This window comes from Camelus ferus, chromosome 35, assembly GCF_009834535.1.
Source record: "Camelus ferus isolate YT-003-E chromosome 35, BCGSAC_Cfer_1.0, whole genome shotgun sequence".
In the NCBI taxonomy this organism is placed as follows: Eukaryota; Metazoa; Chordata; class Mammalia; order Artiodactyla; family Camelidae; genus Camelus; species Camelus ferus.
In genome coordinates this window covers 10,574,746-10,592,033 of record NC_045730.1, presented here as the reverse complement: position 1 = coordinate 10,592,033, position 17,288 = coordinate 10,574,746, and the positions used below count along the sequence as shown (strand labels likewise).

At 38.5% G+C, this 17,288-nt stretch overlaps 1 protein-coding gene across 2 annotated transcripts in view; it reads right to left on the bottom strand.

Annotated features, from left to right (window-relative positions):
- The window catches only part of SPAG6 (sperm associated antigen 6), a 53,356-nt gene that overhangs the window by 18,174 nt on the left and 17,894 nt on the right, over positions 1-17,288 (bottom strand). For both annotated transcript variants that reach the window (XM_032473693.1, XM_032473692.1), the window contains exons 5-6: positions 1,687-1,892; positions 627-800 (exon numbers count right to left, since the gene is read on the bottom strand). In XM_032473693.1, coding sequence (XP_032329584.1) covers positions 627-800; positions 1,687-1,892 — 380 coding nt within the window. The remainder of the gene's footprint in view (positions 1-626; positions 801-1,686; positions 1,893-17,288) is intronic.

The window sequence follows — 17,288 nt, the reverse complement described above, 5'->3', positions numbered from 1 at the left end:
GATTCATCAAAATATACACAGAAGAAGATACAACTTCAGGATCCACCTGTGGTCACTTGGTCTCTATTCCTTTTGCATCTAAGTGCTCGGATGCACCATGTACAAGTGGCTGTTAGGTTACACCAGGTTGGGGGCCTGGTGGGCTCTCCCAATCTAGGGGTGCACTATCTCTTACTACACCCAGCTGACCTAAAGTGATGGAATGACAAAGTCTACGGTCCCTACAATCTAGAAATGGAAAGTAGAAAATGGTTAAAAACTGAGACTTCAGATTGAAACTCTGTTGATATAACCCAATGGTTCTCAACTGGGGACACTTTTGTCCACCAGGAAACATTTGGCAACATGGGACACTTTTGATTGTCACAACTGAGGGGAGGGGTGCTACTGGCATCTAGCAGGCAGAGGCCAGGGATGCTGCTGAACACCCATCCTACAGTGCCCAGTACAGCCTCCCACAACAAAGAAATATGTGGTCCAAAGGTCAGTAGTGCTGAGGATGAGAAATCCGGAGAACATGTGACATCGTCCCGGGACTTTGTGAATAATTTGACATCTTACTTAAAAACTAAAACTAACTACATATTATTGTAATCAGAAACTGTTTTTTTTTTTCCTTCTTTTACCTCAGGTGTATGCTTTGCAATCTCTCTAATTAAAGTGGAAGCATTTTTCTTCACATAGTCATCTTTGTCCTTCAGACACGTGAGTACAACAGGGAAAATCTCCGCTTCAACCACCATTTCTGCCATATTCACAGAGTGTTTTGCGATCTGACTGAGAGCGGAAAGGACCTGACGCTGTTAAGCAAAAACCAAAGCAAAACATCACGAAGAGTCCGCTGAAGAGCTCAGGTGTAATTTAAACAGCTTTATGTACAAGCAAATTCCTTTATGAAAGGGAAAAAATAATCACATATCCAACATGGCCTAAGATTTCTGAGTCACGAGGCACTCACATCCTAGTCTTACACCTAAAAGCTCAAGTTCTTAAATTCCCTAATTCCCAAGTTAAAGGTCTTAGTTCACACTACTGACTATTTAAACCTCTATCTACTGAGGCTGGTCAAAGAATGATCCCTGGATGAATACTATTTCTTAATTATGCAATACTTAAATAATTACAATAAAGGCAGTAATGTAACACAAAAATAGTCAAGCAGAACTAATATTTTTGGCATGTTGCTGATACCGTTTTAAAGAACTTTCCATTGCTTAATTAACACTACTAATTTAAACCTAATAGAATATAACTATTAGAATATAAAAGTATAATTGGTGACTATGAACTAAAAATTAGATTTTAGAAAACTATAAAAAGACTAATATAAATATGGCAATTTTCATAAGAAACTTCAGTAGTCTAGTGGGCTAGAAAACTTTTAGGTCTCTTCTAACCCTGAGATTCAATCATTTTGTTATTCCTGATTTTAACTATAAATATTAACTCTGATGCTACTCCTAGTTTTCAGCATTGCACACATTTTTCCCAGTCACGTTTCTTATTGTCTAATCCTTACAGCATAATTTTCATGCATTAAAGGACCAAATACATAATATATTCATATCTCTTTTCCATGATAATTTACTAATTATTTTTTAAACACATAATAAGCTGCACACATTTTCATTTTCTTAGATTATCAGAAGCCTGGTTTGTTTGCTGGTTAACTTTATTTTTAAATACCTTCAATTTAGCATCAGGGTTCAGGATCATCTGGGCTAAGTGAGCGATCGCTCCCACATCCACCACTGTCTGAGCCAGCTCTGGAGAATGCTTTGCTATATCACTAAGGGCCGAAGCAGCAATCCCTTTCAAAGCAATTTCTGGCTCCTGGATACAGAGCACCAAAAGAGGAACGGCTCCCGCATCCACCACAGCTTGTGACAGTTCTGTGGGTCCAAGAAAAGTAATTAAGTGAGTATGGGTTACTGACCCTGGTACAAGCCACTTTTCACCCTGACATAGACAGCAAAGGGAAGAGGGGAGGGCGTACTTCACTGTCTCGACATCTGCATTTCTAATCAGCCTTCCTGGCTTCATGAACCATGTGGACCAATCCTGAGCTGAAAAGAATGCAGGTCAATGGACGGACCTCAATTTACATGAACACATTTGAGGTAGATTAGGCTGAAATGGCTTGTTATTCTTTTTTTTTTTTTTTAAGAGAGTAAGCAGATGTCAGCTGTTTAAGCTCTGACAATTCTGCGCTTCTCAATAGGCAAGCATTTTATGCATGGTTTACAATAACAGAGAAAATTAAAGTACCAAAAATTTACCAACCACACTAATTAGGCAGTATTTTGTGCTACTTACATGAGTAAACATTAACATGAAGCTTGTGCCAATAATGTCGATTTTTAAATTCCTTTCATCTTAGAGTACTTTTAAAAGATTTTTAAAACTTTTATCAAAAACTAAAAGATGCATTTTCATTATACACATAGGAACACTTTCAAAAATGAGAGCTACAATTGAACAAAATACTTTAATATATATACATGTTAATGTTAGATAAAGAAATAAATTTCTCTTAATTTTACATGTCAGAAATCATATGTTTTGAATATACATGTTGATTTACTTGTGTGTCCAAGAATAACAGCTATAAAAAAACACATTTTTAAATTATAGAGAACAGGAATCAAGCAGGCAGATCCATACAATATATGTGTAAAAAATGTCTTTTGAGAAGCATAAAACACAGTACATACAGATTCTACTCTCACTGTGTTGATGGCCTCTCTTACTAAATCACATATATCCATTTCTACAATCTCTTCCTTTCAAATTATGTTCTCATTTTCTCAGATTTGTAGTGCCTTGAAAATTTATGTCTTAATAGCCAAGCTATCAATTGAGCATGTCACAGTCTTTAAAGAAAATAGTCTTTAATTTTTCAAAAGATTGGTAATATCACATTTTCTAAAAAAAAGAAAATAATGTTAGAAAATGCAGGTTAGTGTCCAACACTTGTTTTCCTTCAATTATTACAATTATCTTAGAAGTCCCAAGATCGTCTAAATGATTCATTCTTTCATTAAACAAGTATTAATGGAAGGTTATTATGTGCCAGACTCAATCGGCACTGGTGCAGGTGACACACGTCTACAAATTAACACTACGCTGATTAGCAAATATGTTTCAATTTACAAACTCTAGTGTGAAATATGAAATACAACAGGAAGTTAATTTGTAATCTCAAGAACCAGATGCAGATAAGAGGAAGATGGGTTTTTTCCAAAAAGGACAATAGCAGCAACAGACTGGAATATCAGTCTAACAGATCAATAGAAGAGATTCCTCAGAAGCATCTCTGAGGCTCTACTGCAATCACCTGAAGACCAAAAAGACAGCAGGTGAAACACATGATCACTATTTCTGTCTGGCCACCCTCACCCAAGGGAAATGGGAGGAAAACAAAGTGTGATGTCCTGTGATGTCTAGATGTAAAATTTTTATACTTTATCTTAATTATGAACTTGTTACTTAATTCAATTCATTCCAAATTATACAGGTGTTGTATGGTAGCATCAACTTTATATGTATATATTTAAGGGTACCTGGAAAAAAATATATATATATATACAGTTGACCCCAAACAGCACTGGGTTTGAACAGTGTGGGTCCACTTGAAGGCGGACTTTTTCAATAGAAAATACTGCAGTACTACACCATGGTGGTTGGTTGGATTTGGAACCACAGATACGCAGGAACTGCTGATAAGAGGCTGACTATAAATTATACTCAGATTTTCCACTTCAGGGAGGGTCGGCACCTCTAACCCCTGCATCATTCAAGGGTCAATTCTAAATAGGCTAAACACTTTATTTTGAAAGAGTATTATTTGAAAGGATTAGTTCATCTATTTATAGATTTTCACTTCTATACATAGTTTCTAAGAGTAAAGAATATGCAGTAAACAACTGTTTAAAAGTACTATTACTAAAAACTTTATCTTTTCCTCAAATAACTGAGTGCCATATCCTCCTCTCCTTGGACTGTATAATGTTAATAATTCAGCAAGCGGTTCTTCTGACTTGTTACCCATTCCCCTCTGAAGCTGTTTTCCATTCTTTCTGGAGCAGTGATATTAAATGCGGGAAGGGCTGCGGATGGCACCAAAGAAGGGTTTGCCTGAAGGGAGTGAAGATTCCAAGGACCTGGATGGGGCCTAGCAATTTTGTGCTTGTAGTTTCATATACTTTACAACTCCAATTTATATTGTCCTACAAAACCCAGGTCTGCTTGTGGGTGGCACACATCATCGCTCATAGATGACATGGTCCTACCACCTTCATACAGATACTGGGTGCATAAGACAGTGCATATCAGGTAACAGTACAATAGGCCTGAACATCCCACAGGCTCACGACTTCATCCTGCCACAGTCACTGCTCTTTTCCCTGTGGTATATCTTTGTCTTCTTCCCTTCTGTCACTTCCTCTGCTATTCCTGTGCCAGTCGCTGTTGGCATCCACCTAACAAGCCTATGTCAGTCAGGGCATGGGCTTGTGAATCAATCCTGGCAAGTGGACCCTGAGAAGAAGTCAGCTAGAAGCATCTGTGAGAGGTTTTCCTCTGTAACAAATGGAGATATACAAGAGGAGACACGGCCTCTTCTTTACTGGATGTGGTCGTGTCTGCCTGCAAATGACATCTGGAACACCTACGTCCATCTTGCAACTAACACAGAAGAAATCAACAATGTGCTGAGGATGGCTGAGTACAAAAATGAAAACCATCTGGGTCCTCCATGACACTGTTGAGCTGCATAACCAACCTTGGAACTGCCCTGACTCTGAAGTTTGTGTCCTGTGAAAGTTTTTAAAAAGTCCACATTGCTTAAGCCACTTGTGTATGAGATTCTGTAACTTACCCCAAAACACACTGATACAATTCTATCCTTTCTCAGGCTTGTTGTATCTACATATTTCCCTCTCTTTTCTGGTCATTGAGTATTCATCACATGCTTAATATGTGCTAGAAACTCAGCTAGATCTTGGGGAAGCAGAACAGAGTGAAACTGTGTTCTGTGCTGGCAGATTCTGCTCAGGGTGAATATACAAACAGACCACCGTGCAGAGCGGAGCTGGGAGTCAGGTGTGTGGACTGTTTGGGGAAATGCATACACGGCTGCTGTTTCGGGCAATGCTTCCCATCTTACTTGCTTCTCTCATTTTCTTTTTCCCTATACTTTTCTACCCTAAAAAAAGCAGTACAACACGTACAAAATTCTGGTACACTTAAAATTACTCCCCATAGGAGAAATCTCACAGGATACATTCTTAACTCTAATTTGGAAATGAGTTTGTGTTGTTCAATTAATTATTATATTTAGGAAATCAAAGATTGATATGTACAGATGCTCGTAAAAGGTTTGATCAACAAAATAAAAGCAGTGAGTCAAGAAATTTGTCTTCAGTGCCTGAAAATATCTTAGCCTTATTTTAAATTTTAAATGAATCTTCAAAAAATTAATTTTTAAAAACTGTACCTTTTATGCAAGAACATGTGACATAATCATCTACTGTTAGATGACAAGCAAGATTAAAGTAGATACGCAAAAAGATGCAGAGAAAAAAGCTCCACTAAAAGGACTTATATGGTACCGATGGTACTACTGATGATGTATTTTTCTTCTCTATTTGCCAAATTTTCTTCAATGTGATTTTTTAAACATTTTTATATTGAGTTAGTCATTTTACAATGTTGTGTCAAATTCCAGTGTAGAGCACAATTTTTCAGTTATACATGAACAACATGATTATTTTTTAAAAATAAAAGATGGCTTTCAACTATACATACAGCTACTGCTGGGAGTAACTATACTAACACTACTATTAAAAGGAAAAATAAATATAAAGACTTTAGCTTGTATCTCAATAAGGCAGAAAGTATCCTGCTTTAAAAAATGGTGGGAATGTATGTGTCTTTTAAACAAAATATTAGGAAAGAGAGTGCATACATGAATATTCTTTGAAGAATTACTAACATGTACTAGAAATATGATCCATTTACTCTTTCACACTTTCCCTCATCTTAATTCATGCCCTTATTGCAGTTAAAATGTTACATTTTTTAAATGTTAAGGATTATTAATTTTTAACAATTTTTTTGGGCTTCAAATTGTCAGGGGAAATAAAACCATCCAATAGCACCTTCCTTATTCATAAATAATAATTAAAGCCATCGATTACATGCATGAAGGCAATGAAATATACAGTCCTCAAATGTGATGGCCAGTGTTCTCAGCAGAGGACTAGCTAGTTCTGTCCACCCTCCTGAATATCTCACTATTGAGTGGAGGAACTGAGGCAGCCTCTTCTATGGGACTGTGACAAGCATTAGATATAATTTTAATATTAAAAGAGACATGGATAAAAGGGAGGACTTTTAAGATCAACAACATTCATAAAATTAGTACTATCTAAAGCTGGATGAGTGGAATATTAGAAGTGACTTTCTGCTGATCAGAAGAGACTTGCACAGACAGGAATGCCCATCAGCATAAAACAGGCTGTAACAGGTAAAACCAGGTACATCAGGGCAAAGGGATCTTGCTTTAACAGGGCTCACAATGGCTTTGACCCCCTCCTCTTAATTGTTGTGGCTTAATTGTTACATTTGTTTAGATCAGGAGTGGTAAACACAGGGCCCAGGCAAGTAGCTGAAATAAGCAAAGTCAGAGGCGAAACAAAAATAGCAAGTGTGGAGCTAGGAAACTGGAGCTAGGAAACTGGACATTTACACACAGCGGCTGCAAGGAGCAACCATTCAGCTTCAGCCTGGGGCTGCCACGCAGGGATATAGGACTACTGTTGTCAGATCTTTGGATTTTTTAAGAGAAGCCAGACATCAGATTTTTTAACATGAAATTGCCCGGGTTTTAAGTGTTAGCAACTTAAAAAAAAAACCAAAACTGCGTAAGACAACGTAGCACAGGCCAAATAAAATACGTCCATCTGTGGGTCACCGTTTTACAACCCCAGGCTTAAACCTTACACCTTCTAAAATGAGCTGTGGGGACTTTCTGGAGGTAAAAAGGTGACGTTCTTTCTACTTTTGATTCTTGAAGACATGTTTTGGAGTCATAAAGGAAGAACCACTATAGTGGTCGTATAAGAAAATTCAGAGGTGAATTCCAAGAACTTGATGAAAAGCTAAAAATTGGCCTGTTAAAAAAAAAAAGGATTAATCTAAACGTATATTATGATACTCAACTAATTTTTCTGCTCATAGTGAAAATGTAGGAGGGAAGAACTTGAGCAACATTAAGGGGTTCATCATGAGAACTCATAAAAAAGACTCAAAATTTTAAAAGACTCTCCCAAAGGAAAAAAGGGGGAAAAATCTATGTGTCTTTAGCACAGTAATTCAAAAATAATTAAGAAAACACCTCAGAAACTCTTAATTCCTTTTAACTTTATTGCCTTTTATTTATTTTTCCAAACATGGATTTTAACTGCCTGTTTCTAAGTCCTACAAAAAGTTATATTTTGTTTCATTAAAAGAAACTTATGAATCATCACTTCTTTGCATTTAGGTGGTCCCATCAGTTTAAAGGTAGGCTGGTTTTATATCTGGCTCTGAAGTACTTAACTGTATCACCTCAAGACCTTTTTGAAATAAAGCAGGTTAAAAACCACATTTAAGACTTGGCTACCATTTATGATGTTAACCTTATGTTACAATAATCAGCCATCCTATTTAACCAAATTTTTCATGACTCAGTGAAATTATAGAGAAAACAAATATGGAGTTGCAATCACCAAAGCTGCTTATATGCTGACCATACTCGAGTATGATTTTAGGAATGTCACTTCCAAAGTAGAAGACATTTGTCTAGTTTTTGGTCTAACCCAGCTGTTTACAACTGGTTTGTTCATCTGCTGTTATGTCAGAAATCACACCAAACTTAGCTGCTTAAAACAGGAAACATAATCTCATAGTTTCTGTAGATCAGGAGTCTGGGAGCAGCGTAGCTGGGTGGTTCAGGCTGTGGTGTCTCCCTAGGTCACGATCAAGCCATCAGCTAGGGCTGCGGGTATCTGTGGCTCGCCTGGGTCTACAGGATCTTCTTCCTAGCACACTCGTGGGAATGCTGGGAGAAGACATCAGTTTAGTTCCTCCCCATTTCCAGGCTTTTCCATAGGCTGCTTGTGAGGAGGCTTCCCCCAGAGAGAGTGGTCCAGAGGAGAGAACCCAAGACAAAAGCTGCAGTCTTTCATAATCTAACCTTGCAAGTGAGATACTGTAACTTCTACTATTTTTCACCTGCTCAGTGTAGAAGGAGACTACACAAGGATGTGAATAGGAGGAGGCAGGCATGGAAGCCAGCTACCAAAAACCTTTATTCTTCACTGACACATCTTCCATAGGTAACAGCAGTTCCCTAGAGCTAGATTCTGAGCTGAGAAATTGACATTTCCAATTGCAGGTGGGAGTGAGAGAAGGTGAAGGGAATTTGCATATTATTATGAAGAAGTCTAATGCATGATTTTTATGTATCCCCCACCCCCACAAATGTCATTTCTCCTACTCATTGTTTCCACACCACTTCTCTCCCCTCGATCTTCAGAGCTGCTGTCTAACCCTTCCATATGGGTTGAGTGTTTGAGAGATCAAGGGTTTACATACATACATACATACATACGCTTTGAAGGTTAAATAATTCTAGCTCCTTTGAAAAGTCAAGTAAATCAAATAAGCCACTGATCTGGAGCTAATGGGGCCTTACTTAGTAAGAAATTACAATCAGCTGGGTGGACAGCACACACAAGGCTCAAATATGAAAAACACCTTCAAAATATGGTTACAAAAAAAAATTCAAGAAGTGGAGACAAGAGAAAAAGAAGGTGGGAAAAGGTAAAGACTTGGGTATAGCCCTGGAAGGCAACAGGTAGCATAAGATATGAGGCAATTTTTCAAACCCCAATTTTAGCACATCTTAGTTTTGTACTTAGAACTACTAGACAGCTGAGACTTAGCCATATTGGAAAAGACAAAACTACAGAGAGGGTCTGGAGTGCTCTTGTAATGAAGAAAATGACAATAAATTACTTGGAAACAGATCTTTACAAAACATATTTTTTTGCACCTAGAAATTTTTACATTTGTTTCCACTTGCTTTATATAATATTGCAACCATAGTTGTAGTTTCACTCCACCTACAATCTGCATTCTGCTTCAAAAAAAAAAGAAACCTTAAATGGAAAATGCAGATTTTATTATTCAAATTCACTGACATTCAGTCTTTGTTCCAGCCCAGTTTTAGATAAGTTCCTGCCTTCAAGGAGCACAGGCTGATGGAGGAGGCTGAACAGTAGGGGTTTACCAGTGCTCCAGTGGAACTTTCTACAAGAACACAGAGAGGAGAGAGGAAACAGAAAGGAAATGGATGGTTAGAAAGTTTACACGGCGCTTTTATACAAGTGCTCCCTGGTCAGCAGTTCTTGGTGGGACTCCCTTTGAGTGGTTCCTCGAAGCTACCCAAGGGTCTCCACTGTCCCCTTTTGTTTCTGAGGATGTAGCCGGCCCAACACTGTTAATAACTGCATAATATCCCACTGAGTAACCATGCCATAATTCACTTAAACATCCCCCCAATTCAGGACAGTTGTTTTGCTTGATTTTGGTTTTTGCCATTATGTACTACAGTACACTGAACCTCTTTGTGCATTAATATTACATTAGTTAGGGGTGTGGGTATAGTTCAGCGGTAGAGTGCCTGCTTAGCACGCATGAGGTCCCAGGTTCAGTCCCCAGTACCTCCATTAAAAATAAACACAAATAAAAGTTTTTAAAACTTGGGGAAAAAAATCACCTCAGTGATGCCTTAAAAAAAGATTATGTATTAATTATCCATAACTACAAACCAAATGACCCAAACTTAGCAGCTTGAAACAACATCATTTATTATCTCACATTTTCCGTGGGTCAGGAATCCAGGAGCAGCATAGCTGGGGGGTTCAGCCTTAGAGTATCTCATGAAGTCACTGTCGCACTGCTGGCTGGGGCTGCGGCCATCAGAGGGCACAAGCGGGGGGACCTGCCTCCCAGTTCACTCACGTACTTCTTTGGAAGCTCTGGCTCCTTGGCTGTTGGAGACCTCAGTTCTTCTTGACACGGGCCCTTCCACAGGATGCCTGAGCATCCTCATGTCACAGAAGCTGGCTTCCCTCAGAGCAGGTGAGGAGAGGCTCCCATGACAGATGCCTTAATCTTGTAGAGCTGGTCACCTTTTCTCAGAAGTGACACACCATCACTTCTGCTGCATTCCAGTGGTAACACAACCAGTCCTGTTACGATGTGGGAGGGGACAAGGGTGTGAATTCCAGGACACAGGATCTTGGAGGGGTGTCTTGGAGGCTGGCCACCACGGATTGTACATTCATACACATATAAGTCCCAGGTTATACAACCATACATACATCTGTATGTATATGCATACATGTGTGTATTTACTTAAAATAGAGGCCCAGAGATGAAGCTACCAAGGGGGTGAGTGTGAACATTTTTTGAGGTTCTTGATATTTTTAGACAAAACCACATGAAACTGCTGTTTTTGTTAAGTCAAAATCAATTGAACATAGGTAATTTCATACAGATCAACCCAATATGCACTGCAGTTTTGTTTTCCAAAGGGGATTATCAGTGTGTCCCCATCAACAACGTGAGTCTAGTAGTTTGGCCACTTATAAAATACATTTCAGCCCTTACATCAGTGATTGCTCAAAGTTGACTCATAATTTACTTGTCGCCAGATGGTAAGTTTAGTTCCATGTTCCTTAACATGCTGCCTACTACTGTTTAGTGACACTCATTAATAAACACGAATATTAAGTGTGACTTTTTGAGGCCTCAGCATTAAGTACTATATTGCCTTTTAATAAAAAGCCAGAGAGCAGCACAGGCACAGTGCTGTCCAACAGGAATATGAAGCACATGTACAATGTAAAATTGTCTAGTAGCCACATTTAACAACTAAAAAAAATAGGTGAGATGAATTTTAATAATATACATTGTCTAACATAATATATACAAAATATTATAATTTCAACACATAATCAGTATTTTAAAGTTTTAATGAGTTATTTCAATCTCTTTTTTCACATCAAGTCTTGGACATCCAGTGAATATTTTGCACTTCCAGCACATCTCAGTTTAGCTGCTTAAATTTTCACTGGAAATATTTGATCTGTAGTATTTAGATTTCAAAGGGTTTACAGTTGAAAAAGTAAAGTCACATACCCATGTTGTTCCTATCATGCCTAAAATTTTTTTGATAGTTGAATTGATTATCTATTTTTAATTTATATTAATTAAAAGTAAGTAAAATTTAAAATTTAGTTCCCCAGACACACTAGCCACAGTTCAAGTACACAACAGTATACAAGTGACTACTGGCTACTATATTGGTAAAACTGTAGTGTGAAATCAAAGAAGATACAGAGAAATATTCCATGGCTAGTAACGGAATTATGACACAAACGGTTAAATAATTTCTCAAGGTCAGAGGTCCTATCTTGAAAAAAAATGCTTTGATGCAATTAACCTGTACTACGTTTTTATAGCAAGCTGGTTCATTTATCTAAAACCACAGACAAAAGCATAGTAGACCCGAAAATTAACTGTGCAAAATCAGTCAGGTAACATGATAATTATACAGCAACTATTTTCCTGCAGATTATAGATTTTAAAATTTATGGTGAAATAAGATGACAAACATGACATTTCAAAGTACAATTCTTATGTTAACAAAGTCCTAAGCTTTCAATAACTAAACTCTCATAGCTGTTTGTGAAATGCTTAATTGGCGTATGTTCAAATTTCAGTCAAGTACTCTAAGCCTAATGCACTTCTAAAAATTCATATGTAAATAAAAGTGTTTTTCCCTCAATATCTAACAGGTGCTAGGAGGATTCATATGCTAGGAGTCGGAAGATAAACAAGGTTCAAGAAACAATTCTGTTCAAACTCACAAAATACGGTATGATGCGCTGTTCAAATGTGGTTTATTTACAAACCACTAGGATACAAATACCCTTCTCTTTAGTCACTCAGCGTACACACACACACACACACACACACACACACACACACACACACACACAGAGTGACAATTCTCCCACAGGTTTTGGAACTAAACAGAAAAGAGCGTCAGACTAAAAGAATGTGAGGTACCATCAGACTGAGAGGTATTCTGAGTGGCCGAGGGCTTTCCTTCCTCCTACAACTGCACTATCAGTGTTACTTCTTTTTATTTCTATGCCCAAAGTTGGCTCAGTGGTTATCTGGATGAAACAAAGTTCTTAATAAGACAGTAAAGATTCCCCTTCCTGCCATGGTGTGAAAACATAATGATCCATCTCTCACTTGGTCTGATGTACCACCCCGTGTATTACACATCCTCCCCAGTCAATATGGTACATCTCTGTTCAGTGTTTGCCCAGATTCTAGATTGTAAAGGCTTAGAGGTGAGATGTTAGCCAACTTATTTTAGTTTGTACAGTAAAAAAGACATGGTAACATTCACATAAGTGCCTCATATACTTTTTGATGATTACGATGATGACGGTGGAGATAAAGAAATTGTTTGTTAGCCTTATATATAAAGTTATAGATCTCAGTGACTTAGGGATCTGAGATCACAGAATTATATTTTACTGCTCCATATTCTGAATTCCAAAAAAACTGTAAAAAAAAAAAAAAAGCTTAGAGAACTTTATGAGTTTAACTTTAAAAATCTCAAGAAATAAAAACACAGAAGAATGCACACACAATTATTTACCAGCATAGAAACTAACCCTAAATAATGACTAACAAATTAGGTAACTACTGAGTAAAATGAAAATGTTACTTTGTTTAACACATTAAGCTTCTACGTCCAAAGAACATAGAAGAGACATTTATTTTCACTTTTAACCTTTTTCACCAACACCTAAAAAAATAGAAAAATATTTGTAGAAATAAATATTAAGATCAAAGTAGGTATAATATATAATATGTATAATCCCATATACATCATTTGCTTGTTTGCTTATGTGTTCCCTCAACCCCTCCAAGATAAGTTATAAAAAGAAAAAGATGCCACAGAAATCAACATTGTCATCTACAGGCATCAGCGAAGAAAGCTATCTTCAGGGCTTTTTAAACCAAGTTTTCATTATCTGGCTCTTGGCCCCTCACCCCATCCATCCTCATGCTAAGACATACAGTACAAAGTCCCTAGTTGTCTCAGATATTTGTCACTAATATACAGATTTTGTTTAAAGTGCTTCCTAAGCCTGCTCCACATGACTTGGACTGCTGGTGTTTATATGTGGGTGGCATGCGTGGCATAAGAATATCTGCAAAAATTCTGAATTTTGCAATTATTTTCTCCTTTTATCATTTCATCATTCTACACGACGTGGAAAAGTCAGGCTGGCCAGCTCTGTCTGGCTTCCTTCCTTCCACCGTCTATTTGGTCCCTAGGAGACGACAGTCCACTGAAGGTTCCCTGTGGCATCCAGACCAGCCAGTTCCTGTGAGCACTGCGCCTCTCCTAACTGCTCCTGAGCTGGAAGGGACGTTTCTCATTTGAAGTGGGTCTAAGGATACAGATCAGGTCCACAGGAGAAGGACTAGTCACACTCGTGGGAACCAGTCACCAGGGAGTAAAAACAGGGGCATCCGGCAAGGCTTTCAGATACTAGGAGCTCAAAGCCGAGGAGAAAGAGCTTTCCCGCACTTGCCTTTCCCCTTCTCACAGAAAGGACCACTGTTCTGAGTAACTGCCGGCAGTTCTGCTGTAAATTGCTGTCTGACCAGAGTAAGTCCTTTAGCCTCTCTGTTTCGGTTTCCTCGTCTGTAATACATGACAACTAGGTTCATAATTAAACTGTTTAGGAACACCGACTAGAAGTACTCCTCTTTGCCAGGATGGAGAACAACCGAGGTTTCCAGGAGACAAAGTGGACAAGAGTTAGCGTTTTTAGCGAAAGCTCCTGAACAAACACTGAAAACTTGGTTTTGAGCCCAAATGCGCAGACCCCTCCTACAGAACCCCGCCTTGACCGCTGCTCCCCGCGCGGCGCCCAGCGCTCTAGTCGCTGCCCCGCGCTCCTGCGCGGCGCGGCCCACGGTCCCGAGGCCGAGGCCAGGCTGCCGGGCGGGAGGGTCGGGCCCGGGACCTGCCCTTTCTGGGCCCTCTGGGCGGGCGGGAGCGCTCAGACCACCGGGCCCACCTCCCTCCGCCTCGCCCCTCAGCTTCCCCCCTGCGCCGGCTCCGGCCTCACCCCCCACCCGTCTCTCCAAAAGCAAGACTAGTGCCTGGAAGGAGTGAGAGGTTTGACCCTATCAGGTCAAGGTAAACAGACTGCTGCTGCTGCTGCTGCTGCTGCTGCTGCTGCTGCTGCTGCTGCTGGGAGGGGACAGTGCGGCGGGAGGGGAGCAGGGAAAATACAGAGAAATAGCTTATTTATCTTTAAAGAGGTGTGTATTATCAGGTGTATTCAGTAACTGGTGATTCAGTCACAGGGGTTCAAGGAGACAGTTTGCAGAGGTTTTTTTAATGCCATTTCTGGTTTTTAGCCCCCCAGTTTCCTTTGGTTATCTGTAAAATGTTTTAAAATCTATACACAGAAGTAAGTTTTAGAAATTGTATTCTTCAAATGAGGAAAAGTCAGATGATGCCCAGTGCTTTCTCTCTTCTAATTGCTTGCTTTATTTTTGTTTCCTATACACAAAAGTGTTTCCTTCTATTGCCATTAAAGGTACATGTCTTTTGCACCTCCTTTAAGGTTTCTATTTCCTAAACTGTCTAATCAAACATTTTACCACTAATTCTCAAAGGAAACACTGAATGAATCCCATTAATCTCAATATATTCCATTTTTAGGAAATCACTGAGAAAGAAATTGGGTTATTTGGAGGTAAATCTTCTATTTTCTCTGATATTCAGGATGTGAATGATGACTTTCTGCTCACTAGATAACAATTCCCTTTCCTTCTGAAAAATCTATAGCGGGAATCTCTTCTGGGAGCTTCTGGGTCCCAGGCCCCTAAATATTGTGAAGTATTGAAATTACACTGGGAATTCCATGTGGGAGCCAGATTATAGCAAGAATTTGGAATGGAATCCCTAAGACAGATCCTATTCATGAACTATAACCATTTAGCCTCAGATTCAACAAAGGGAGGTGTGCAAAGGTTATCTATGGGTACCTGCCCGAGAGTGTGTCTGTACAGTTGTCCCTCAGAGCCCTTTTGAACCACCCTTTAAAATACTCATGTTACAATGTTTGCCAGAAAGTCCTCTGACATTAAAAAAAAAAAAATTGCTAAATATACTCATGTAGTTTCCCCATGATAACCAGCTTCAGATTTAAAAACACTGCCTTAGTTTTCTCAATCAGCGTGTATTAAACAACAGTCCTAAGATGAACCTCCTTGAAAACCATACCCTAGATATTAAGGAAATAATTTTAATATACCAACTCTAAATGAGGATAATTTTCTTTCTCAATTTACTTTTATATCATTTTATTTCTTTTTTGTCTCCAATAGTGTCACCATTTAAAAAACCAAATTAAACATAGCCATGGGACAGCCACTTCCTGTTTCTATTTTGAATTCTTCCTCAATACTCTTTCAAGAGGTACATAGTAGATACTAACTACTATATATAAAATAGATACACAACCAGTTTATACTGTATAGCACAGGGAACTATATTCAATATCTTGTAGTAACATGGTTAAAAAGAATATGAAAATGAATATATGTATGTTCCTATATGAATGAAGCATTGTGCTGTACACAACATTGTAAATTGACTATACTTCAATAAAATATATTTTTAAAAAAGAAATACATAGTAAACTTGTATGGTACAGTGGTTGACACACAGCTTTGGAGTCAGACAGATTTAGAGTCAAATTTTGGTTCCACCGTTAATATAACCTCAGGCATCCTAAGTTCCACTCTCTTCCTCTGTTTACCTGGGAGAGTCATACACACCTCCCCTAAGTGTCTCTGCAGTTAAAGAGAGATCATATCCTAAAGCATACTGCACAGAGCCAGGCACATAGTAATTACTCAATAAATGGTAGCTATTGTTTTATACCTACATACACATTGAAAAATCTGGAAAAAAATCCCTGATTCTATCACCCTAGTAACATAAACATATATTTCTTTGTAATTTACATCCATATAAAATTCTATTTTTATATTATTATAATTGTAATATATAATTTTTTTCACATTATAATCACTTTTCCATGTTCATAGGACTCATAATTACCTTTTTAGTTTATTGAATGAGATTCCATTAAGCAAAGTACTATAATTTCACCACTAAATTCCTGCCAAATACTTGAGGGTTTTGATATTAGAAATAACATTACAATAACATTTGTATGAATGCAGCTTTTTCATTCTGTGGAATTCTTTCCTTAGGATGAATTCCCAAAGCAGACTTTTTAGAATAACCATGAACTCTTTTGTGATTTAGATTAGTTTTACCAAACGGCTTTCCACAAGTTTAGACAACCTGTAGTGCCTCCCCCAGTGGGCAGGAACACCATCGCATCCTCTCTGACCTTCCCTATTAATGCTGATATCTTATGTTTACTGGATATTTACCACGTGCCCAGCACCGACCTATCTCATCATCCTCACAACAGAGCTCTGAAGAAGTACTTCCTCTTTTGCAGATGAGGAAGTTGAGTTTCTGAAAGTTTAAAAGCCATGTCCAAGATCACACAGCACCTGAGTAGTAGACCTTGGACTCAAACTCAGATCTGGTCTAAGGCCACAGTGCTCTTAGCCACTTGGCTCTATTTGTGCTTTACTCTTTTTTTCCCCCCGAATAATAATAGGTAGGAAATGATACTTTCACTCATGTTTTAATATGCAGTTCTTTGATTACTAGTAAAGTTATTTTTACATACATTTGTTTTGAAACTGTCATTTTCTTGTGTTATTGGTTCATATTATTTAGCAACTTCTGTAAAGTGGCGGGGGCAATTTTGTTCCCTGTGTGTTTTTCACTGACCAGCTGTGTCAGCACCGCCTTCATACAGGAGGCCCAGGCCCCTTCTGGATGCCTTCACTGAGCTGTCAGTTTATAAAAGAAGGTGCTCCTCCTCTTTCTCCTCCTTCCTGCACAATACGGGCCGAACACAAGTATGTTCTTGAAAGTCACCATGCTTATGTCTTTTCAACATTATTCAGTCACACGACATGGCTCCTGGCTGGTTTGCAACACCCTACCATAAGTGAGAGCAAAGACCCAATGT